The 26,522-nt window shown below is 40.8% G+C and overlaps 1 protein-coding gene and 1 pseudogene across 1 annotated transcript in view; one reads left to right on the top strand and one right to left on the bottom strand.

Annotated features, from left to right (window-relative positions):
- LOC118833266 (podocin-like) overlaps positions 1-1,295 on the bottom strand; it is a 34,990-nt gene extending 33,695 nt beyond the window's left edge. The window contains exon 1 of the mRNA XM_036740621.1: positions 1,221-1,295. Coding sequence (XP_036596516.1) covers positions 1,221-1,295 — 75 coding nt within the window. The remainder of the gene's footprint in view (positions 1-1,220) is intronic.
- Positions 1,296-2,793: 1,498 nt separating this feature from the next.
- LOC118833265 overlaps positions 2,794-26,522 on the top strand; it is a 54,471-nt pseudogene continuing 30,742 nt past the window's right edge.

The following is a 26,522-nucleotide window of genomic DNA, read 5'->3' as shown; positions in this document are numbered from 1 at the left end:
TTTATTATTATTATTATTTTTGGAGGGGGAAAGGCTGGGCAATTGGGGTTGTGACTTGCCCAAGGTCACACAGCTAGTAAGTGTGCCAAGTGTCTGAAGTTCAATTTGAACTCAGGTCCTCCTGACTCCAGGGATGGCGCTCTACTCACTGAACCACCAAGCTGCCCCTTAGGTGTCACATTTTAAGGATGTGCGGGAAAAAAACGTCCAGAGGGCCGCCAGCTACCCTGGGAAGGGACTGGAGACCATGCTTAGCATTGGCAGAAGGAAATGAGACTGTTTTCATCTGTCTTCAAATGCCCAAAGGTCTTTTCACCTGCAAGAGGGATTAGACTTGTCCTCCTCCTTCCCAGAAAGAACAAAGCAGAAGTAAGAATGACTTGAAACTGTAAAAAGGAAGGCTTCTTCTGGGGGAGGGGGAAAGAAAAAATAATTGCTAATGTCAACCTCAAAGTTTGGTTAAAAGAGGCAAACAAGCTAGGTAATAAATTCATAGTGTTTACTCCCTTAAAGCTAGGAGAATACATGCATGCATGAAGCCAGAACATATATTCTGACTGCCTTATTTAAAAGAGGCAAGCCTTTTTATGTTTTAGAACAATCCCAACTCAGGATGTCTGTGTCCTTCAGATTTATGGTCTCCATATATATTTAACCATGGCATGAGAAAGGAAGTTTCTTAGCTAAATAAGTTGTAAATACAAGAAGACAATTGACAAAGTGTCAACTGAATTTGCCATCCCAGGATTTCTGTGTTTCCCCAGTATAGCCTATGTCCATAGGCTACTAAGCTAGGAGTAATCCCACTACTCAAGACAAGGTCTGGATGGTCCCAGGCATCCTTTCCTCTAGTGGTTAAAATGGGGGAGAATGGTCCTGGTCAGTCTCATCTGGTCTTAAAGTTGTTAACACAAGAATGGGCATTTTTGGAGCAAAGCAAAGCATGTCTGCTTGTTTAGTTCAGGCTTGGGTCCTTATTAGGGTTCAAATGATCATAAATGACTATCACTAACAATCAGCAGGCTATTCTGAAGTGTAAGGGGCTGTCTGGGGAAGGAGAGTTCACTCTCCCTCGGAGTCTGTCCAAGAGGCTTCTGGTCAGACGCCACCACTGCGGGGCACACAAGTGGCACTAGTCTGAGCAGAGCCTACTGGGACTGGCGCTGAGGGTGGAAGAAGGGCAGGAGGAAGCTCCAGATGAGAGTAAGGCAGGCACTCACAGGATTCCCAATTCCAGAATCTGCATCAGCGCCCAGGGCTCTCCAGTGAGGCTGCACCCTGAGTTGTTTCCTCATTGTTTCCCTGCCCAGGCTCCCCTTTCCATCACCCCCTGCTGGGCAGGGGTGGGATCGGAAGTCCAGACCCCCTACTTCACTCTCCGGAGCCCCAGGCCCTCCAAAGCGGATATCACGTGGGTGGGCAAGGGGCCAGGAGGAGAGGGTTGGCACCGCCCCGGGGAGAGAGCAGCGCCTCTCACTGACCTGCCCGGAGCTGAGCTGGACCCCGGCGGGAACCCGGCCGGCCACTAGGGCTAATGTGGCCCCCGGCCCCGTCCTTCCTCCTCTGGGTGGCCGCCCCAGTCTTCGGAGCGGATCCGTTCCTGCCCCCCCGCCCCTCCCGGGGTGTGCCCCCGGTGCCTGCGCTCCGGACTCGCTCCGCTCCCGGCCGGCCTGAGATGCCCCTGCCCGCGACCGCCGGGACCAACGGCCGCCAGCCCAGGGCCGGGCTCCGGGGCCCCTATGGCGAGCCCCGACCCCGGCGTCAACGCGGGGGCCGGAGACCTCGCGCCAAGCTCGCAGCCCCCGACCTGGCGGCCAGCTCCCGGTCTGCGGACCCCGAGGGAGTGGCCCTCACTTCAGAAGATGCGAGTGCGCGTGGCCAGGCCAGGCAGGGGCCCGGCCGCAAGAAGCGGGGAAGGAAGGCAACGCCCCAAGTCCTGGCCCTGTCTTTCGGCCTCGTGGCGCCCCAACTGTCCCGCAGGCCCCAGCCGCCTCGCGCAGTCTCCCGTCACAGGCCCGGCGTCCAGCGTCAGGGGCGTCAGGACGGGCGGGCGGTGCTGCGCAGCCGCGAGGCCCCTCCTTCACGGCTCCCTCTTCTGCACGCCTTGCCACACGCACCTGACCGAGGGCAGCGGGAGGAGGCAGCAGCGGCAGCGGCCAAAGAAGGAGGCCAGCAGAGCTCTAGCTGGTGAGAGGTGCCGAAACTCAGCCCTGGGCCGCGCCAGGGCCCCTGCCACACCCAGGCCCGGCCCGGCCCTGCAACCTCGGCCTGAGGAGACATTGGGCAAATGGGAGGACATTGAGGGGAGGCGGGCTGGAGGCGAACGTTGGGGCTGGGGTCGGGCCCGCGTGACGGGGAAAGTGCTGGGCTAGTGCAGGGGGTGTCTGGGTGGACTGGGGGGGGGGTTGGGGGGAAGCGGGGAGAAGGGGAAGAGGACCAGGTGTGGCTGGTGGAGGAAAACGGCAGGACGGCCCCTGGGGTGGGAGAGGGAGAGCAGGCAGAGGGCCCTCTTGGTGGGAGAACGCTTCCGCAAGTTCTCACCCGGGGTCTGGTGGTCCTCGACCCGGGTGGGGGGTGGGGCAGGGGCCGCTAGGGCCTTCCCTCCTGTTCCCGGTGCCGGGCACACAGCAGGCACTTAATAAACGCCAACTCGGCCGGAGCCGCGCAAGGGAGCACGTTGCTGCCCTGCCTCTCCCTTAACTCACCCGCCCAGTCTATTTTTAACCGCTAATGTTAAAATCTTGAAATTTCTCATTTCCTTCCGGTGTGTTGCCCTCTTTTAGCGAAGGCAGCATGGCGGACCAGGAGAGGATCCAGGCGCGTCTGCGGAAGGAGATCCTCTCCCTGCTCATCGCCAGCAAGGAAGGCCTGACCCCGCAGCAGCTGGAGAGGGAGTACCTGTCCATGGTGGGCAGCCACCTGCCGCTCCGTGTCCTGGGCTGCCAGTCCACCATGGAGCTGGTCTTGGCCATGCCCGATGTGGTGAGCGTCTACCTCTGCGGAGACGGCACCGTCATTCTCAAAGGTAGGGAGGCCGCAGAGCCCCAGGGGCGGCCCCCATCTTGAAGTCGACCCTTGTAGCCGGCACAGGTGTTAGGGCTGGTGGAAACCGGGAGAAGGGGTCCTCACATCTGGGGGCCTGTGAGCCAGTCTGGAGAAACTCTTATTCTGTGCCTGAGGAAGCTGAGGCCCCGTAAGGTCACTGATGCAACTTTAAAGGTTGCAAAGTACTTGTAGGAATCCCGTGAGGTCCATAGTAGGAATGTTAGGGCTTTGATAGTCATGCATGTGTGCATCTGCGAGCTCACCTGTGTGATGATTCCTTCCTGTGACCCGAGGAACAACCGAGCTGCTCGCGTGCTTATCCTGCGTCCTTCCAAAAATTCAGTGAAAGGTTCACCCAACATTCTGGGGGCTTTTCTTTTTTATTCTTGATACTGTGAGGATACGGTGAGTACATGGGCTGTCCATTGGTTGTCCTTTATACAAGCAACTAGTCTTTTACAAACCCAGGGGGTTTTTGTTGACATTCTACTTCTTCTCCTTTGTAATTATGTATTTGTAATGTGACACAACCTACCTGCATCCACCATGTGCCTGTCCACTGCCCTCAATTTCAATTCTTCGGACAGTCCAGTATCCTGTAATTTGTAGCAATAACACTTCACCAGAAGAATATAGATATTAAAAAGATGGGCCTTTGTTTCAGAGAGAGCTTGGTGTCTTGAAATATACTACATCATTACCCAAAAGGAGTGCAGTTCTTTTCCCTTTTTCTGTTGAATTCTGGATGCCACTCATTGTACATTTGCAGTATTTGTCAAGATAAAATATACTATAGACATGATCTATATAGGTTGCCCATCCACCTGATATTATGATGTCATAGACATTCTTTAGTCACTTACTTTTTCCTGTGTGGATGATTAAGTTAAACTCTTGAGTTGGGAGCCCATCTAGAAGACTAGCTTGTTTTAGTCAACAAACTGTTAGGTCTAGGGGGAGCCATAGATTTTCTATTTGTTGTAATTCAGTTCTTTTTTAGTCCCATCTGACTCTTCATGACCCCACGTTTGGGGTTTTCTTGGAAAAAATACTAGAGTGGTTTGCCATTTCCTTCTCCAGCTCATTTTACAGAGGAAGAAACAAAGGTAAATAGGGTTAAGTGATTTGCCCAGGTCACACAGCTAGAAAGTGTCTGAGGCCGGATTTGAACTCATGCCTTCCTGACTGCAGGCCTGGTGCCACCTTGCTACCCATCTATACATCTCACTTAGTTGTGTGATGATAATGATGCGGTCAGCTGATAATATTGCTTTTGAAAACTTGCCTCCTTTTCTGATATATCCTGCCAAGGTTGACCTTGAGGCGTGTGTAGACTGTCAGAATTTTATAGATGAAGTAGATATGTGGTTTGGTAGTTATCGATGTTCTCTGGTTTATTTTTTGGTGGTTCCAAGATTTTTTCCATGCTTTTGTTACCATGCCTTCCTTTAGATTCCTTGAAAATAGATAATTGCAATGTGTTTAAAATTGTCAGCTCTAGTACTGACCTCCTCTGTGTACAGGTGATTGGGGCCAGCTGCTTTTTCTGTCTTTGTGGCCCCTTCAACCCCATAACACCCTCCCATACTATCGCACCAGGACTGTTTTTGAAGTCCAAATGTCCTTTAGCTCCCCTGTCCTTGATGGTGAAAAGTGGATGAGAAAAATCTTTGTTGTCTTCTGTTTATTGACCTCCGTACATTTTCATCCTTAAATTCTCTCAAAACAGGCCCTCTCACTGGTTCTTCCTCCACTGCTTTTTTTGTGAGGCAACACCGTGCTCATGATTTTACACTATCCTTTTCCATGTGATTTCAGGTTTATATTCTTAATTGGTGCTGGCTCTTGATTACCATATCTTTTCTGCTTGACAAGTCAAGTATTTTCTGATTAAGATGGTTTTTAGATTCTTGGTCACTACAGCAATTTATTTACATCTGTTGAACTTAGATATGAAATGATTATGATTATGATTTTTGTATTGATGTTCTTTTGTCCATGAATTCCCCAGGTAACTACAACAAGAACCTGTGTAAATAGGTCAAGCTGAAATTATTATAATTATACTTCCTAGCTTTTTCTCATGTTTATTCTTTCTAGTTTTGTATTTTAATCATTGCTTTAACAAGCCCTTGGTGTGATTGTACACAGACACTTGATTCGAGAATAACTCTTATATCAGTAACAAATCATTTCCTATCAGTAATATAATTTTTCTTATGTTACTTGGTGCTTACCCCGTCCAACATCTTATGATTCTTTTCTCAAAGAAAGTATTCTTGGTTATATAGAGGTGAGGCTTGTGTGTGTACAGCCCTTGGCTTCTCTCCTTACCCCTGAGCCATATTTTCCAGTGTATTTTTTTCTGTCCACGTATTCCTACTTTTTTTGTTTAGAAATGCAAGTTTGTTCTCTATTCGTACTGCCAATAGTACTGTACTTGGATTGTGCTTTACATATTTTTTAAAAATATTTTTAGTTTACAACATTCAGTTTCACAAGATTTTGAGTTCCAAGTTATCTCCCCCCCTTCCCTTCCCTCCTCCCCAAGATGGCATGCAATCTGATATAGATTCTACATAGACATTCACATTAAACATGTTTTCACATTAGTCATGTCGCAAAGAAGAATTGTAACCAATGGAATGAACCACAAGAAAGAAGAAACAAAACAAAACAAAAAAGAAGGAGAGGAGATAGTATGCTTCAATCTGTATTCAGACTCTGTAATTCTTTTTTTTTTGGATGTGGAGAGTATTTTCCATCATGAGCCTTTTGAAGTTGTTTTAGAACCTTGCATTGCTGAGAAGGGCCAAGTGTGTCAAAGTTAGTCATCGTACAATGTGGCTGTAGCTGAGTACAATGTTCTCATGGTTCTGCTCCCCTCACTCAGCATCAGTTCATATGTGTCTTTCCAGGTTTTTCTGAAGTCTACCTGCTCATCATTTCTTATAGCACAATAGTATTCCATTGCATTCATATACCATGACTTGTTCAGCCATTCCCCAATTGATGGGCATCCCCTCCATTTCCAATTCTTGGCCACTACAACAAGAGCTGCTATAAATAGTTTTGTACATATGGGCTCTCTTCCCATTTGTGTGATCCCTTTGGGATACAGCCCTAGAAGTGGTATTGCATGGTCAAACGGCATGCACATTTTTATAGCCCTTTGGGCATCACCTGTTCCTCCTTTTGCATTGAGATCACTGTGTATCCAATTGTACCTTGCATTTTTAAGTTCTCATTGAGTGCTTTGTAAAGGGTGTATCCCTTTGTCTTCTATGGATGTTGATGCACATGCTACAGCTATTTTTGCATATAATCTTCCAGAAAAATAGTTAATATGAGCGCCCTGATGCAATATGACTAGATATCCCATAAAGTGTCTCAGATGCCTTTGGAAGAATGATAAAATCACCTCTGACAGCTTATTTATTTCACCTCTCTTCTGATTTCGTTTATATCAAGAAAGCCAAAACTGATGAAATTCAGTTCTTCTAATATGTCTTTGGAGAAAGTTCTTACCTTAAGTTAATTCTTATGGAGGGTCTAAAAACTATACTTCTTAACACTCTCTGCCCTCATTGCTTCCACTTTATCGTTTTCATTGAAGAAGCAGAAGTGGGAAAGGCATGCATAACTAAGAGATATTTTTATTTTGCGTTTTTCTTCACTTGGTTGTCACGTCCAAAAAATTTATCACCGAGTATGTGACTTAGTGATGATGAGCATTTCTCCATTTATCTAAGTTGGTCCTCAAAAACAGGTGCCCTCTGTTACTGAGACTCTATTAGAAGCCCGACTTTTCCCTCTTTTGGCAGGGACTTGCCAAACCATGGGGCACTTCATACAGGCATCAGAGTAAGAAGAATGAGGTTTGGAGATATTAAATGGCTTGCCCAGGGTCACACATCTAGTAAATGTTCACCAGCAGGGTTCAAATTCAATTCTCTTCTGCTTCATAGGATCCCAGATTTAGAATTGGAAGGTACCTTTGAGGTTATCAGATCCAACCCTCTGATTTCACAGATGAGGAAACTGGGACCCAGAGAAGTTAAGTGACTTGTCCAGCATCATGTAGCTACTAACTGTGTGAAGCGGGATTCAAGCTTAGGTCTTGCTGACTGCCAAGTCCATCACTTATACTGTATTGTCTCTAATAGTTAGATCTCTGGAGAAATAATATTGATAAATTTAATCATTTTATGTGGGTTTTAAATCTTCTAGGAGTTAATAAGCAGTATTTTTGCTTGTCTTTTCTATCCTCTGGAAAGCTTAACTTTGAAATAAACAAAAAGCGGGAAGTATAGGAAGAAGGGAAAAGACTAGATGTAATCCCTAAAGATTTTTCTGGCTCTTCTTTTTTTCTTTTTTTTTTTAATCATTTGCACCATCCCAAGTTCAAATTAAAACACCAGGCAATATAAAAAACTGCATGTGTGTATATATGTATATATGATATATAATATGTGTATACCATTCATATGTGTATGTATAACATAGTATATAATATGAACATTATATAATACATACACATATACATATACACAAATAGTTTAAGTAGTGTCAAATAAAATTAAAGATATGTTTATAGGGAGCTCAAGGAGGAACTGCCGTCATAATGTTCTCTTTTCTTCCCTTTTCTTAGCCATTCCAGATGAAACAACCAAAGGAATAGCAAGTTTGGTTGCAAAACAAAGGAGTAGTAAGAAGCTTCGAAATTCTGCCCAGAAAGGAAGGGCAAGTGTTGGTTCTAGTTCTGGTTCTTGTCAAAGACTACCTTTCTGGGGGAGGATACTTCCCATTCTTCCAACTGTGGTAAAGAGTGAGCTAAGAGACCTCTTGGCTTTTTCTCCAATCCTCCTTTCTGATTTCGAAAAGGCCTTTGCAAAGCGATTTGGACGATCATTCCAATACATGCAATACGGATTTCTTTCTATGTTTGAAGTGCTGAGTGCAGCTTCAGATATCATTGCTGTTGAGCAGACCCGGGCAGGTTCTTTGTTGACCTTAAAGCAAAATCTACCAAGTGAACAGAAGAGGGGGTTACCAGCAGGTGAGAGTGTGAGCATGGGTAGCAAATTCAGATATTTTTTCCCTCCTCTTTCTCTTAAAAATTAAATGAGGGTAGTTGAAGGTGTTAACTCTACACATATTTATTATGACTTAGCAGATATAACACACATTGAGTGATGAAATTTATCATCTAAAATGCAATTTTATCTACTGGCACCAGTGTTGTGGCCATCTGGTTTTTACAGTGTCACTGCTTAAAAGTACCTGAAGAACTCCAGTATTGTTTGCAGTATAATAATACTTAACATTTTTTTCTTATACTTAATGATTCTTAATGGTTTACAAAGTGATTTTTATTTAGATTTTTACTTGCTCTTCACGAGATCCTTGAAAGGTAGGCTATGTAGATTTGTAAGAGCTAGCAGGAGAACACACTTGATGAAAGTGTAATACTTTTCCCTTTGGGAAGATTCTTGTCTTCCACCAGGGGCACAGCTTTGGGGTATGAATGGAGCCATGGGAAAAAATGCCCAGTTAACTTAACTCTTGGTAGTCAGGTGAGAGAGATCTAAGCCACTTTGTCTTCATATGTACAGCGTAGGTATTCTTCCTGTCTTTTATAAATGAGGAAGCTGATGTTCAAAGAAGTAAATTATTTGCCCAAAGTCACTTACCAGTAGTCAAGTTGGATCTCGGGTGTTCGGACTGCTGAATCCAGTGTTCAGTCCAATGTGTTTTTTCCACTTTAAACTGCAATCTCATTAGATGATGGTTGCCTATTATAGTTGAAGTAAGTCTCACTAACAAGTGGGAATCTAGTTGAGTAACTTCTTCCCTATTTTGAGTAATTGATAGCCTTTCTCTTTATCATATTTTGTTGATAAGATTATAAGGAGATAGTGGTGATAGATTAATAGTCAATTTCTTGAAAGTATGTTAAGTCAATAAGCTTGGCTTTTGAGAAGATTTTTTTCACTTCTCTTTTATACATGTAAGGTAAAACAGCACAAGTTGGAACAAAACAAGGCAAGTCCTGCATGCCAACACCTATAGTAAAGACACATTTGCCAGAACCTGCCTCAGCTACTGAGGTACTGAAACAGCCACATCCAGTGAAAACCACAGAATTGAATGGTGTGGAGGCCTCTTCTTTGTACCAGTCTGAGAAATTATACCAGGTGGGAAACTTTGGAGGTGATAATGCTTTTAAAAAAATTCAGTTTGTCTCCCAAATAGAATATATGCTAACTATACAATAAAAAACAGCTTTAGATTTTTAAAACCCAAATTGTTTAGTTATTTCAGGGATAAATAGTCTAATTTTTCACATGGAAGTGACTTGGCATCCTTAAACCTTTACTAATTTTGATCTAACAATGAATACATATTTGAAACTAAGTGCCATTAAAGTCATTTTAATATGAAACTCAAAGAAACAAAGGTTGTTTCAGGGTGTAATGTATAGTGATAGATTTTTAAAGACCTTTTACTTAGTGCCAAAAATACCTTGAAAAATGGAAACAAATGGAAATCCACTCTGCTGTCAGAACTGTTCATTGCAACATTGGGATGCTAGGGAGACTATGGTTAGGAGAATTCCTCCTAGCTTGAAAAAAGTGTTGGTAAGCTAACTGACAATGTTCACTAAGAATTAGTATAAGGAGGAAAAGTTCTAGGTAAAGATAATGATTAAGTGAAGAGTCTTCCACTTGACTAACATTAGTACCATCTTAGAAGATAACATTGATTATGATGGGAAATTCTAAGGTAAAACAATATTTTTGATCATGCACCTTGAATGAATAAATACTACTTGAGTGTATCTTAACTTGCTTGTTGATTTATGTTGAAAAGTACATTTGCTTAAGTAAAAGAAATGTTATTTTGTATCTTTTTTATATTTTACCTTTTACCATCTTCTTGACACCATAGTTTTATTTTTTATTTTTTGAAGCTGGAAAATACTTTTAAATCAGTGATTGCACAAATTGGACCAAGAGGGACCATTGATTCAGAACTAAAGAAGAAAATAAAATTTGTAAGTGTTCTATACTTCTGGGAAATATGTAAGAGCAGTGGGATTTGGGGGAGGGGGAACAGACTGGTGTGGTGAAAGAGCCTTGGATTTATAATCTGCGAACCTGGGAATAATAGAGTACTGTTAATGATTGTCTTTGTGACATTGGACACATTATTCTTGTTCCTTTCTCAAGGAATTCAGAATGTGATTTACAGTCATCCTCTATGTCCCTTGTTCTCAAGAACTTCAGCTGACCAATCAATGCTCTGTTAGAAACTGTAGGTTTCTAATTGATCAGTCTTTTCAACACCCATGACCTTCCCACCGTCTCTGCCACATGTAGATATGGTCACATCCGTGATTTCATCTCATAACTGTTCTTCTGCTTGATCTAGGACTCTGAATTTACTTTTTCTGTCCACATGTCTCCCTGTGCCTTACGTTTCCTATACCTATTCTGGGACCTCTCCAAGACCTCAAGTTGCTCAGTTTCCTCCCGTCATCACCTCAATGCTGGTCTTACTTTCCTTCCTTGAAAATCTTGACCCTATAGTTAACGAGTTCAACTACTCTCACCCACTTCTGCTCTCAAATTCCTTTCCCCCTTGTCCTGTCACTGCTCATTCTTGAATGTTAGGTTACCTCTACTATTCACCTTCTCTTCTTCTCTGCACGTGCTGTAGAATATGACTGGTTATGACACAACCAAGCAAATTGACTTCACTACAAATTTATATTACTCAACCTTTACTGGGTCTTCAGAGTTATTCCACAGTCCTTTTTTATTCCGTAATGGAAGATCATCTCTGCAGTCTACCACTTCTTTCATTATTTGCAAGATTGGACATGATACTCCCTTAGTGTTCTTTATATTTTTGTTATTATGTATGTTCTGGTTCTGCTGTATTCTGCATCAGTTTATAAAAGTCTTTTCATTTTTTGAATTCCTTATATTTGTAATTTCTTATTGCACAATAAAATTCTGGCTTGTCATTTTACTGAAGGCCAGAGTGTTGTACCCAGTCATGCAGAGGTCATAAGTTGCAGAGCTATGATTCAACTCTGATTCCAACTTCCAGCAGTCTTCACTGCAGTTGTACTCATCTTGTTCAAAGCAGTTATAACTATCCTGGTTATCTCTCCAGCCTTGTCCCAAAAATTCTTTTGCTGTAGAGGGTTTTTCTGTATTAGTTCTATGAGGTTCTTTGCATTTTCAGTGTTAATCCTTTGCCTTCCAAAAGAATGCTTAGATTTGTTGGGAGATATCCTGGGATCTAAGCTTTGGTTTTTTAATTTTAAATGTATTGAATTTCAAGTTTTCTTCAACCATTTATAATTTTTATAGGAAAATCTAATGTGAGTTTGACTAACTTTTGTTTTGTATGTAATCTTTTTCCTGTATAAGAGTATTTTCTCTTGGTGTTTTGATTTCGAAGTTTAGCAGTGATCTTCTGGGAGAGTTGTGTTTTATTGTTTTTCCTTTGTAGAGGACTTCCTTCAGTTTGCCATGTGCAGCCATTTTTTTATTCTCAAAATTTTCTTGAATTATTTCCTGAACTATATGTAATGGGGGAGAGATATCGCTCTTCTGGATCTGTTGCTTTATATACAGTGCTTCCAAATCTTTTCCGTGGTGGTTTTTTTTTTGAGCTAGTTTTTCTGGTCCCAAAGCATTTGCCATTATTTCTACTATATATGTTCTACTTTCAGTTTTGTTCTTGTTTTAAAATTTTTCATGTTATTTTGATGACTTTTGCCATTTTCTCCTCAGATTTCTTACTTTCATTTAATTCTTCTCATTATTTCTTAGCTGTGTTCATGTTTTCTATGTTCTCTTGTCATTTTTAAAATTTCTAGTTATTTAATTTCATATATATGTTTGTTACCCAGATGAAGCTATGTGGTGTCATAGCTAGAGCATGGGAATGGACATCAAGACATTTGAATTTCTGAACCTCATTCTCACAACTAGCATTTATTAAGTACCTCTTACATATCAGGCCCTATGCTAGGGCTGGGCAGTACAAATCCAAAGAATAAAACAATCTCTACTCTTAAGGAACCGATATTCTAACTTTTTTCAATTTAAATTCTCAGTTTCCACATCTTAGTAAAATGAGGAAAATATTAGTCACCTGCCTCACGTGGGGTTGTTGTAAGGGTCAAAATAAGTGCTTTGCAAAGCTTAAAAGTTCAATATAAATGTGAACTCTTATTAACCATTTGAGCCTTTCAGGATTTCTTACTTTGTTTATATTAAGAATTTTTTAGTATACATTTTCATCACTTTCAGTGCCTTTTGCCTTCTATTCTATTACATATATTTGTATGTGTGAGAGATTGTGTGTGTATAATAGATGTATTTTACTTAGAGTGTTCTTTGGCTTGCTCATTTTAAATGAGTTTCAATTTTCATGTAAGAATGGAAAATTTTCCCTTTTTTTGGTATTTCTGTTGCCAATTTTAAAGGGAATAATAAGGCTGTCACTTTGCAGAAGGTAAAGTGCCCTCCCAATGAATTTACTTACCTACTGCCTGCAAAGAGAGCAGGTAGGTAGTACAGTGGATAGAGTGTCAGGCCTGAGGTGAGGAAGACTGATTTTCCTGAGTTCCAATCTAGCCTCAGACACTTAGTAGCTGTGTGACCCTGGGCAAGTCACTAAACCCTCTCTGCCTCAGTTTCATCATCTGTAAAATGAGCCGGAGAAGGAAATGTCAAACCACTCCAGTGTCTTTGCCAAGAAAACCCCAAATGGGATCACAAAGAGTTGGACGTGATTGAAATGACTGAACACCAACTGCCTTCAATCAAACCTAAGCCTCCTTTGTCCTTAAAAAACAAAACAAAAACCTTCACTAGACACTGCCATCCCCTCAAGCTATCATCTTCTATCTTTCCTTCCCTTCTCAGTGAAACTTTAAGGAAAGGCTGTCTGTATTTACTGGATATGTTTCCTCATTATCTTCGGAACCTCTGCAGTCTGGCTTCTGACCTCACCACTCAATTGAAACTGCTCTCTCCAGAGTTATCAGTGATCTACTGATTGCCAGATCTTTATGACGTGTTCTCAAGCCCCTTCTTCTTTGGTCCCTCTTCATTATTTGATCTGACCACCTTCTCCTGGATCCCCTTCCTCCTGTAGGTTTTTGTGACATTAATCTCTCTTGGTTCTCCTGTCTGTCTTCCCACTTCATTTCATTTTCCTTTGCTGGATCATCCTTTCGTGTGCATTCCAACCTGTGTCCTGGGCCCCCTTTTCTGTTCTCTGTAGCCTCTCTCACTTGGTGCACTGGCCTACTTACTTTACTTGTGTATGCCATTCCATTTCCTGTTTCTAGGCCTTTGTACTGGCTGTGCCCCATGCATGTAATGTACTTCTTTGCTTCTGCCTCCTAGAATCCCTGCTTTGTATAAGATGCAGCTTGAGCAGCACCTTTTATATGAAGGTTTTCCTGATAACCAGTGACCTCCTCAGTTAATATTACCCTGCATCTATTTTGTTTGAATATATAGATGTGTTTTTTTCTGCCAATAAAATACAAATTCCTCTAGCAACTCTGCAGGCAAAGACTGTTTCAACCTTTCTCTTTATAAAACCTGGTGCTAGCACAGTATCTGGTGCATATGAGGCACTTGTTGAGTGAGTATTCTTTAGGAATGTCCAGTATTTTCAAATATAGTGGTAAGAAATGCTATTCGACTGGAAAAAAATATGTAAAATTTCTGGTGGGCACCGCACAAATTGCTTGGAGGCAGAGAAGTTCTGGAAGATAGATGAAATCCACTTATTTTCCATTTTTGCTGTTCTTTTGCTTCCTTGACATTGTTTCTATCACCAAATTGCGTCACTTCGGGTCCAAGATATCCAACATGTCCAGCATTTTACGGAACTAGTTGTAGATAATTTTAAAGAAATTTTCACAAATATTTATACTGCCTGTCCTTTTGCCTTATAATATTCTGTACATACATCCCAAAAGTTAAGATTTAACAAAAGCTGAAAATATTCAAGTTTCTGAAGCCCCTGGGTGGGGGGGGGGTGCTAATCCTGTTTAGGAATTGTTAGGTATTTTTAATTCTTGTCAGCCAAAGTCATCTAGTCTGAAATTTTCTTTTCTCTAGGTTGCATTCCAATTTCCACAAGGATTGCTTATTTCTAAACTGCTTGGAGAGTTTGAGGTAAGAATTTTGTTTTCTCTTTTACCAGTTAGAGCCTTGTAAAGTTTCTCTTCCTAGGGAGAGTTAGAAATTATTCTGCTTCTTCATTGGTCATCCAGTGTGCCTTAATTTTTCTTTTGGTGGTTTAATTATTATATCATTAAGGCAGCGTAATATAGTGGAAAGGACTAAGAACCTTGACTCAGATGACCTGAGTTCAAGTTTCATCTATATGCCTTACTGGCAATGTGACTTTAGAGAAGTCGCCTAATGCCCCCAAACCTCAGTTTCCCTCTTCATAAAATGGGGATAATATTTGTAATATCTACCTTCTAGGATTGTTGTGAAGGTTAATGAGTTAATTCACTTAAAACACTCGGTGACAATTTACATGTGTATGAACATTTTCACATAATTCATTTCATGTGACCCGTTTCCTAATACATTCTGATTTGTTTCTCCATTTGAGAATGCTAATATGTAAATGTATTAATGGAAGATAATTTTAAAAAATGCTACTAATTGTTAAGATCACACGAGAGAGTATATATTTTCAAAGTAGAGTGAAAAAGAGACCCAACTTGAACAGTTTAAATATCAGTTTTGGGGTTGTCGAGTTTAAATGTAAACTCTTTGAGCTATGCCATGGTTGTGACAAAGGATAAATCTTAGTTCTCTGCTTTATAATCGATACAGTGGAAAATACTGTCCAGCACTGTCCAGTAAAATATGTATATATTTATGCATATATACACATATGGTTTTATGATAACCTTGTTGAACTTTTTTTCTGTTTGCTTTTTTCCCCTCTTTTGTTGGCATTTTTTTTAAACCTCAAACTTCTTGTATATAATGCTACTTAATAATAAAACTACAATACTTTGACCCACTCATTGTGACAAAAAGATTTTCAGGTTAGTGTGTAAGTTGTTGAGGCACTATAGGTTTTAATGCACTAAGCCATTAACCAAAACACCTTATGTTAGTGAGCAATTTATAGTTTAGTCCAGTGACTCTCTGGTGATAGCCGAGAAATGCCTAGAGTCGTATTTCCTTATGTTTATCTTCTTTAATCAAAAACTCTGACATTCTATATTTGATTGCAACCTAATATTTCATATCTCCCCATGTCTCACCTCTCCTAATCTCATTCTTTGTCCTTATCCAGATCTCTAGTCCCTCCACCCCTCAGTAGTTTTAGGCCATTCCTTCTGTTCTGACTTCTCTCTTTCTGTCCAGTCTTTCCCCAGTAGTTAACCAATTCAACATTACACAGTCCTCTACTCTCAAATCCCTTGTTCTCTGTCCCAGCTCATCCCTTGCCAAGCTCCAGCCTTGGATTACTCCCATTATCTACCTCTCTTGATAATGGATCTGGAAGAAATCAAACAACCCTGCTGATGGGACACTAGAAATTCAAGTTATTCAATTTACATTTCCCTGCTCTTTTTACTAAATTGACAGTAAGGTGGCCCTTCTCCTTGCCAAGGCCAACCTCTCTTTATGTATGCTTTTGATCCTATCCCCTCCCATCTTCTCCAGTAGATTGCAACTTCATTCTTTCTGATTCCACCTCTTTTGATCTTGAGCCTGTCCCTGTCTACTGGCTCCTTCCTGAGTTCAAACATACCAGGTGTGTCCCATCAGTCATTTAACAAGCACCTTTTATATCAGGCATGATGTTAAGCACCGGAGATAGAAAGAAAGGCCAAAGACAGTCCTTGCAAACAACTGTGTATAAACAGGATACATACAGGATAAATTGAGAACATCCACAGAGGGAAGGTATGTGAAAGATGTTACAAAGGCAAAATCAGTAGGACTTGGAAGCGAAATGGGATGCGGAGGGGAAAGAATAAGGAGTCAAGGGTGACCCTCATGTTGTGAGCCTGAGTACTGTCATAACTAAAGAGAAGAAGAGGAGAGGATTTGGGGGGAAAGATACTGAATTCAGTTTGGGGTCTGTCGAGTTTGAGATCTCAGTAGGCAGTTGGAGATGCAAGACAAGGTCAGGAAGAGGTGAGGGCTGGATTGGTAGATTTGAGAATCCTCATGATTGAGATAATAATTGGATCTATGAGAGCTCATGGGCTTGCCAAGTGAAATAGTTCAAAGGGGGAAGAGAAAAAGGGTCCAGGACAGAGCCCTGGGGGACACTGTGATTCACTGTTAGAGAGTATGCCCTGGACAAAGATCTAGAAAAAGTGACTGAGAAGGAATCAGATAGGAGAATCTAGAGAGAAGACAGTATCAAAACAGTATCAAAGGCTACAGAGAGGTCAGAAAGGATGAGGACTGAGAAAACACCATTAGGTCTGGCAGTTAAGAATTCATTGATAACTTTGGAGAGAAGAGTTTTGGTTGAACGATGAGGTCAGAAGCCACATGGTGTAGAGAGTAAGAGGAAAGGTAGTGGAGATATTGATTGTACGTGGCCTGCTCAAGTTGTTTAGCTACAAAAAGGATGAGAGATATGGGTCAGCAGGGAGGATGGCTGGAGCAAGAGAGAATTTTTTGAGGGTGGAGAGACATGGGTATGTTTGTAGGCATTAAGGAAACTAGTAGACAGGGAAAGACTGACGATAAGTGAGAGAGTGGGTATGTTATAGTTTCTATATAGACGTTTCCCATCTACGTATCCATTTCAAGTCTCTCCCCAGCATTCCCATAGAACACTAGACCTAGAGTTAGGAAGACTTGAGTTCAAATCCAGCATCAGAAACGGTGCGACCCTAGACAGATCATTTACTCTGTGTGCCTCAGTTTCTTCATCTGTAAAATGGAGCTAAAATAGCACCTCTCAGAATTGTTGTGAGGATAAAATGAGATAATATTTGTAAAATATATATACTTTGTAAACTTTCAACTGCTATGGAAGTGCTAGCTATTACTATTATTATTTAAAACCAGATTGCTGGAGACATTTCAAACTTTACATGTTCAAAATTGAACTCATCTTTTCCTCCAAATGTACTTCCTTATTTCTCTCAAAGGCACCACTTCTAACCTGCCAGGCTCATAACCTTGACCCCTCACTTGTCACGCTACACATCTAGTCACTTGCCAGATCGTGTTGTTTCTACCTTTACAACACTACTCATCACTTTTTGCATGGCTTATTGCAAAGTGTACTACATTGTCTCCTTGCCCCAAGTCTCCTTCTGACGTCATCTTTCACATTGCTGCTAAAGTGTTGTTCCTTCAGTACAGATCTGACTAGGATTCCTTTACTCAGCTAACTCTAGTGGCTTCTTTTTGCTTCTAGAATCAAATAGAAACTTCTATGATTAACTTTTAAATCCCATTTCTTTCCAATCATATTGCACCTTTTCCCCTCTCTCACTCTGATCTAGCCAAACTGGTCTTCTTTCTTTGCTTAGACATGACCCTCCCTCTAGTGCCTCCATGACTTTTCTCTGGCTGTTCCCCATACCTGGTATGTACTTCCTCTTCACTTCTGCCTCATGGAATCCCTCTCTTCTTTCAAGACCCAATTCAAACAACAGCTTAGCCTTTCCTGATCTCAATTGCTAGTGCCCTCCCCCTCAAACTACCTTGTATTTGTGTGTGTGTTTGTGTGTGTGTGTGTGTGTGTGTGTGTGTATACACTTCTCTATTAGAATGTAAGCTCTTTTGAGATTAGGGATTGTTTCATTCATTGTTTTTGTTTCCTAGCACCTAACATAGTGCCTGGCTTAATTAGTGCTTATTGATTGATTGTCAGTTTCCTTCTGCTCTTCATTTCAATTTCGATTTTTTTGATGACAGGCAGTTTTTAAAGAGCCACTTTCACCAAAGAGATTGGGATTTTTAAACATTGCAGAGCTTGTTGGATCTCTTAGTGACATTCTCCATGTTGAGTTCAGGGAAGGTGAACAAGAGTTGTTGGTGTTTGATGCAGAAACGAAGCATTTGACAACAGGTGAGTTGAAATTCATTATATAAAACTGGCCCAAATGACCCACCACTGTGACCTATGAGAGGATAAACCAGGATGAAATACAAGAATATGTAACACAGATAACATCTGGACATTCATGCACATTTGAGAGAATCTTGAATTGAATGGGGGATGGGGCGCAGAGTGTATTTTGCATGCTGGTTTCTTTTAAAATTCTACTATATTATTTTAGTCCTTCTTCATGACTCCTTTCAGGTCAAGGCAGTACATTCTGAGCTTTATAGGTACCTTTTAATGTTAAGCAAAGGAAAGGAGCTAAGGGGTAACCTGAAAAATATGATGAACTTTTTCAGCCAAAGAGATTGGTTTTATTAATCTCTTTTCAAGTATATGTTAAATTGGCATAAACACATTTGCAGCTTAATGTACAATATTATATACATACATGGGTGAGTTTACTTATTGGAACACAAAATAAGAATGAAATAGAGAGTTACTAGTTCATCTTAGAATTGTTTAATACCAAAATATATGATGATTTTTTATGCTTAGGCTATGCAGCCAAGCAATGAATATGGCTAGAAAGATAGTAGAGAATAGAATTTTATATTGGTGTGTTATGTGAGGTTAACTATTCTATTATTGTTTCAGCTGCACGTTAATTCTAGCACTTGAACTTTTAGATACTACTTTTGTTGAAAGTGGGGCCTATCCTTGTGTAAAATTAACTCTGAAAATGTTCATACATGTACATGCCAATTCAATGTTTGACTCATTTTTCAAATGGAAGGCTGAGTTGATGGCTTATGCTTTACGATGAATGACCTCTAATGGTAATTCACTAACAGTAATTGGTGAATTCATTTATAGTGAGAAAGGAAGCCCTAATCTTGATACTGTAGGGTAGTTAAATTTGCTTTTTTTTTCTTCAGCATTGATTTTTGCTTCTGATAATTTTTATTGCTATTTTTGCTTTTGCGTCGTTTTCATTTCCTATTATATTATTGCATATATTCCTTCCCTCCCCCCCACCTAGCTAAGCTATCTGGTATGTATTTTCAGAAAACTCTTTCACTTGCTCGTTTACAAAATCAGTCACTTCCTAATGACACTACCCCCCTTTCCCTTCCCTAAAAAAGAACCTTCTCTGGTAATAAAGAAATAGAGTTAAACAAAAATAAATCAACATCCTGCTCTTGTAGTCAGGTGTACTTTACCATATGTGTGTGTGTGTGTGTGTGTGTACACTCATACACACACACACACATACATATATATATGTGTGTGTGTGTGTGTGTGTGTGTGTGTGTGTGTATGTATGTATCAAATGATCTTTTTCTTTCTCCCTCTAAAAGCATATGATACTTTGGAATAGGCTAGTGCTGTACACATATATTTGTAACTTGTGCCATTTAATATCAGTTTGGAATTCAACATGCTATAACACTTCCTAAGTAAATATCTACATAGTTCTTCCAACACAGTAACAAACCCAGCTATTTTAAAGGGCTATTTTATTGAATTGCAGTGTTTATGTAAAAGAGCAGCTTTGATAGATCTAGAGCTCTTTGATTCAAGGTGATAAAAACTGTATGTAACTGAACTAGAAGGAACTTTAGAGCCAGAGGGAGAGATGTTTAGATAAAGGCTCCCCATCCTCCACCCTTTTTTTTTTACAGATGAGTAACCTGACACTTAGTTGAAATAACTTGCTCCAAGAGTAGAGCCAGGACTTAACCTTGGCTTCAAGAGAACTAAGCCCCCAAAATTAGCCTAAAGAATATACCTTACTGATGAAATCCTACTTAGAGCTAATTCCACAGATGCTTCCATTTTGTTGTTATGTATTTTTTAAAGATTAAAACTCCTTTATTACTCTTAAACTTTTGTATCCTTTTGTGTGGTGATGGTTTATTTAGAAATGATTTGGGGAGCAAGAAGTGTTTCTGATGTTAATAGGGTGTAAGGAGATGAAGTGGACTGATAGGTAATTGGTTCTTAATCTAAGGACCAAAGAATGGTAAAGAACTCAGCTCTTCTACCTTTTTCTTGCCTGAGATGCTAACAATCCAAGACCAGGCATTTTTGTGGGCATGAAGGAGAGAGGGCATTTGTAGTATTGAATCATTTTATTTATTTATTTTTTTGAGTTGACTCAATCTTTTATTTATTATTCTATTTTGTTTCTATTTTTGACTATTATTATTATTATTTAATATTTTTAGTTTTCAGCATTGATTTCCACAAGATTTTGAATTACAAATTTTCTCCCCATTTCTACCCTCCCCCCACTCCAAGATGGCATATATTCTGATTGCCCCATTCCCCAGTCAGCATTCCCTTCTGTCACCCCACTCCCCCCAATCCACTTTTCCCTTTCTTGTAGGGCAAGATAGATTTCTACGCCCCATTGCCTATATATCCTATTTCCCAATTGCATAGAAAAGCAACTGTTTTTTGAACATCTGCTTTTAAAACTTTGAGTTCCAAATTCCTTTTCCCTCCCCACCTACCCTCCCTGAGAAGGCAAGCACTTCAACATAGGCCACACATGTATCATTATGTAAAATCCTTCCACGATACTCATCTGAAAGACTGACTATATTTTGCTCCCTCCTATTCTGTCTGCCTTTATTCAGTTTTCTCCCTTGACCCTGTCCCTTTTTGAAAGTGTTTGCTTTTGATTACCTCCTCCCCCTATCTGCTCTCCCTTCTATTGTGCCCCATTTTTCATGCCCTTTCTCCTTTCCTGTGGGGTAAGATACCCAGTTGAGTGTGTGTGTTGTTCCCTCCTCAAGTCAGATCCGTTGAGAGCAAGATTCACTCATTCCCCCTCACCTGCCCCCTCTTCCCTTCCAACAAACTGCTTTTCCTTAAGATTTTTATGTGAGATAATTTACTCCACTCTATCTCTCCCTTTCTCCCTCTCTCAATATATACCTCTCTAGTCCTTTATTTTTTTTAGGTATCATCCCTTCATATTCAACTCACCCAGTAACCTGTGTGTGTATCTGTGTGTGTAAAAATATATGTGTGTGTGTGTGTGTGTATTCATTCCCTTCAGCTACCCTAATTCTGAGGTCTCAGGAATTACACACATCATCTTTCCATGTAGGAATGTAAACAAAACAGTCCAGCATTAGTAAGTCCCTTATGATTTCTCTTTCTTGTTTACCTTTTCATGCTTCTCTTGCTTCTTGTGTTTGAAAGTCAGATTTTCTGTTGAGCTGTGGTCTTTTCATTGAGAAAACTTGAAAGTCCTCTATTTTATTGAAAATCCATATTTTGGATTTTCTCGGGGCGGAGCCAAGATGGCGGCTGGAAAGCAGGGACTAGAGTGAGCTCCCCACCAAGTCCCTCCAAAAACCTATAAAAAATGGCTCTGAACCAATTCTAGAACTGCAGAACCCACAAAACAGCAGAGAGACGCAGGGCTCCAGCCCAGGACAGCCTGGATGGTTGCTGGGTGAGGTCTATCCCTCATGGAGCTGGAAGCGGAGTGGAGCAGAGCCCAGCGTGGGCCACGAGGAGCAACCAGACCAGGAGCCGGGTGGAGCGGGCCCTAGTGCCCTAAATCAGTGAGCTGCAGCAGTTACCAGACCTCTCAAAGTAAAAACACCAAAGACAACAGAGAAGGTTAGTCGGAAAAGCTGCTGGGGACAGGGTGATAGAGTTTGCTGTTCAGCCACCTTCCCCGGGGAAGCACAGGTGGTGCAGCTACAGAACTACAGCTGCAGTTGCTTTAGGCCCCAGGCCCACCTGGTGGGAGGAATTAAGTTGCAAATCAGAGCAGGAGTGCAGAGCCTGCTGAAGGTCTGAGTCCAGTCCAGGTTGGGGGTTCTTGGGGAAGGAGTGCTGGTGTGGCAGAGCTGGTTGTAATAGCTCTGAAAACAACAGCGCATCACCTCAAGCTTGGAACAAAGTGCTCTTTACTCTACAAGCAGTCATACCCCCACTAAAAACTCAGGGGTCAAGTTGGTTGGGAACATGGCCAGACAGTGAAAAGAGACTCAGATTCAGATTCAGACTTTGGAAGCTTTCTTTGGTGACAAAGAAGACCAAAACATACAGCCAGAAGAAGTCAACAAAGTCAAAGAGCCTACAACAAAAGCTTCCAAGAAAAACATGAACTGGTCTCAAGCCATGGAAGAGCTCAAAAAGGATTTTGAAAAGCAAGTTAGAGAAGTAGAAGAAAAATTGGGAAGAGAAATGAGAAGGATGCGAGAAAACCATGAAAAACAAGTCAATGACTTGCTAAAGGAGACCCCAAAAAAATGCTGAAAAATATACTGAAGAAAACAACACCTTAAAAAATAGACTAACTCAAATGGCAAAAGAGCTCCAAAAAGCCAATGAGGAGAAGAATGCCTTGAAAGGCAGAATTAGCCAAATAGAAAAGGAGGTCCAAAAGACCACTGAACAAAATACTGCCTTAAAAATTAGATTGGAGCAAGTGGAAGCTAGTGACTTGATGAGAAATCAAGATATTATAAAACAGAACCAAAGGAATGAAGAAGTGGAAGACAATGTCAAATATCTCATTAGAAAAACCACTGACCTGAAAAATAGATCCAGGAGAGGTCATTTAAAAATTATTGGACTACCTGAAAGCCATGATCAAAAAAAAGCCTAGATATCATCTTTCAAGAAATTATCAAGGAGAACTGCCCTGATATTCTAGAGCCACAGGGCAAAATAGAAATTGAAAGAATCCACCTATCGCCTCCTCAAATTGATCCCAAAAAGAAATCTAGGAATATTGTTGCCAAATTCCAGAGCTTCCAGATCAAGGAGAAAACACTTCAAGCAGCTAGAAAGAAACAATTTGAGCATTGTGGAAACACAATCAGAATAACCTAAGATCTAGCAGCTTCTACATTAAGAGATTGAAAGGCTTGGAAAACGATATTCCAGAGGTCAGTGGAGCTAGGATTAAAACCAAGAATCACCTACCCAGGAAAAGTGAGTATCACGCTCCAAGGCAAAATACGGATTTTCTATAAAATAGAGGACTTTCAAGCTTTCTCAGTGAAAAGACCAGAGGTGAATAGAAAATTTGACTTTCAAACACAAGAATCAAGAGAAGCATGAAAAGGTAATCAAGAAAAAGAAATCGCAAGGAACTTACTAAAGTTGAACTGTTTTGTTTACATTCCTACATGGAAAGATGATGTGTATGATTCTTGAGACCTCAGTATTAGGGTAGCTGAGGGAATATGCATATACATATATATATATATATATATATATATATATATATATATATATATATATATATATGTCTGTGTGTGAATGTGTATATATGTATATATGTGTATGTGTATGTATGTGTATATGTGTGTGTGTATACATATATATATATATATATATATATATAGAGAGAGAGAGAGAGAGAGAGAGAGAGAGAGAGAGAGAGAGGGCACATGGGGAGTTGAATACTAAGGGATGATATCTAAAAGAATTAAAATCAAATTAAGGGATAAGAGAGGAATATATTGAGAGAGGGAGAAAGGGAGAGATTATCTTGCATAAAAGTGGCAAGAAAAAGCAGTTCTGTAGGAAGAGAAGAGGAGGCAGGTGAAGGGGAATGAGTGAATCTTGCTCTCATCAGATTTGACCTGAGGAGGGAATACCATACACACTCAATTGGGTATCTTACCCTACAGGAACGAAGGAGGAAGAAGATATAAAAGGGGGGAATGATAGAAGGGAGGGCAGGTGGTGGAGGAGGTAATCGAAAACAAACACTTTCGAAAAGGGACAGGGTCAAGGGAGAAAATTCAACAAAGGGGGATAGGTTAGGAAGGAGCAAAATATAGTTAGTCTTTCACATCATGAGTATTGTGGAAGGATTTTACATAATGATACACATGTGGCCTATGTTGAATTGCTTGACTTCTTAGGGAGGGTGTGTGGGAAGGGAAGAGGGTAGAGAATTTGGAACTCAAAGTTTTAAAAACAGATGTTCAAAAACAATACAAAAAAAGCTCTTTCATGCAACTAGAAAATAAGATACACAGGCAATGGGGCATAGAAATTTATCTTGCCCTACAAGAAAGGAAGGGAAAAGGTGAGGGAGGGGAGTGGGGTGACAGAAGGGAGGGCTGACTGGGGAACAGGGCAACCAGAATACACGCCATCTTGGAATGGAGGGGAGGGTAGAAATGGGGAGAAAATTTGTAATTCAAAGTCTTGTGAAAATCAATGCTGAAAAATAAATATATTAAATAAATTAAATTTAAAAAATAAATAAAAAAAAGAAAATCTATATTTTGCCTTGGAGCATGATACTCACTTTTCCTGGGTAGGTGATTCTTGGTTTTAATCCTAGCTCCACTGACCTCAGGAATATCGTTTTCCAAGCCTTTCAATCCCTTAATGTGGAAGCTGCTAGATCTTGTGTTATCCTGATTGTGTTTCCGCAACACTCAAATTGTTTGTTTCTGGCTACTTGCAGTATTTTCTCCGTGGTCTGGGAGCTCTGGAATTTGGCGACAATATTGCTAGGAGTTTTCATTTTGGGATCTTTTTCAGGAGGCGATCGATGGATTCTTTCAATTTCTATTTTGCCCTGTGGCTCTAGAATATCAGGGCAGTTCTCCTTGATAATTTCTTGAAAGATGATATCTAGGCTCTTTTTTTGATCATGGCTTTCAGGTAGTCCAATAATTTTTAAATGATCTCTCCTGGATCTATTTTTCAGGTCAGTGATTTTTCCAGGGAGATATTTCACATTGTCTTCTATTTTTGCATTCCTTTGGTTCTGTTTTATAATGTCTTGATTTCTCATAAAGTCACTAGCTTCCACTTGCTCCAGTCTAATTTTTAAGGTAGTATGTTCTTCAGTGGTCTTTTGGACCTCCTTTTCCATTTGGCTATTTCTGCCTTTCAGGGCATTCATCTCCTCATTGGCTTTTTGGAGCTCTTTTGCCATTTGATTTAGTCTATTTTTTAAGGTGTTATTTTGTTCAGTATTTTTTAGGTGTCCTTTAGCAAGCCCTTGACTTGTTTTTCATAGTTTTCTTGCAATCACTCTCATTTCTCTTCCCAATTTTTCCTCTACTTCTCTTACTTGCTTTTCCAAATCCTTTTTGAGCTCTTCCATTGCCTGAGACCAATTCATATTTTTCTTGAAGGCTTTTGATGTAGGCTCTTTTGCTTTGTTGACTTCTTCTGGCTGTATGTTTTGTTCTTCTTTGCAATCAAAGAAAGATTCCAAAATCTGATTCTCAATCTGAGACCGTTTTCGCTGCCTGTTCATGTTCCCAGCCAACTACTTGACCCTTGAGCTTTTTGTAAAAGTATGACTGCTTGTAGAGTAGAGAGTACTTTGTCCTAAGCTTGAGGGGCTGCGCTGCTATATTCAGAGCTACTTCTACTCAGCAAGCTCTACCACACCAGCACTCCTTCTCCCCCAAGAGCTGCCAACCAGGATTGTGGCCCAGATCCAGGCAGGATAAAGCAGGCTTTGCACTCCTGCTCTAATCCGCCACTTAATTCCTCCCACCAGGTGGTCCTGGGGCCTGAAGTAGCTGCAGCTGTAGGTCTGGAAGCAGCCTCAGAGTTGCACCACCTCTGCTGCCCCCAGGGTCTTGGCCCACTGAGAACTCCTTTCACTTTGTCCTAGCAGCTTTTCCCACTAACCTTCTTTGTTGTCTTTGGTGTTTGTGGGTTGAGAAGTCTGGTAAGTGCCACAGCTTACTGATTCAGGGCACTGTGGCTGTTCCTCCAGCCTCCCGGTCTGCTATGCTCCACTCCCAGCTCCCTGAGATAGACCTTACCCAGCAACCATCTAGGCTGTCCTGGGCTCGAGCCATGCTTCCCTTTGCTACTTCATGAGTTCTGCAGCTCTAGAATTCGTTCAGAGTCAATTTTTATTGGTGTTTGGAAGGACCTGGGGGGGAAGCTTATGCAAGTGCCTGGTTTCCAGCCACCATCTTGGCTCCACCCCCCTGAATTATTTTTTTTAAAGTAGTTTTTGTCATGTTAGGCAAATACTGTTACTATGGAGCACTTGCCAAGACATGGAAATATCAACAATATTTGTAAATATTTTTATGTTGCAATGGATTTCATCTGTTTTGTTCCATACCCACTAACAGTCTAAAATTGTTCTTTTTGAGATTTTACTATCTTTTGGTCTGGGTTTTTTAGATGATTTTGTAGTGATTGTTAGGGAATAGTGTAAATGTACATGGTTTCCAAGTGCATCTTGAGAATGTTCTGATTAATCCCTTGGTATTACATTTTCTTGTAGGGAATAGTATTGTGTCATATGAGCATCTTGTTACGTGAAGTTGGTTTGGGAATATCCTGAGAAGAATTCAGGCATTATTATTGAGATATTATGAGGCTATTCCACCTGTTGGAAGTTAGCC

Source organism: Trichosurus vulpecula, assembly GCF_011100635.1.
Source record: "Trichosurus vulpecula isolate mTriVul1 chromosome X unlocalized genomic scaffold, mTriVul1.pri SUPER_X_unloc_8, whole genome shotgun sequence".
Lineage (NCBI taxonomy): Eukaryota > Metazoa > Chordata > Mammalia > Diprotodontia > Phalangeridae > Trichosurus > Trichosurus vulpecula.
The sequence above is the reverse complement of the archived record's forward strand: the minus strand, read 5'-3'. Positions and strand labels throughout refer to the sequence as shown.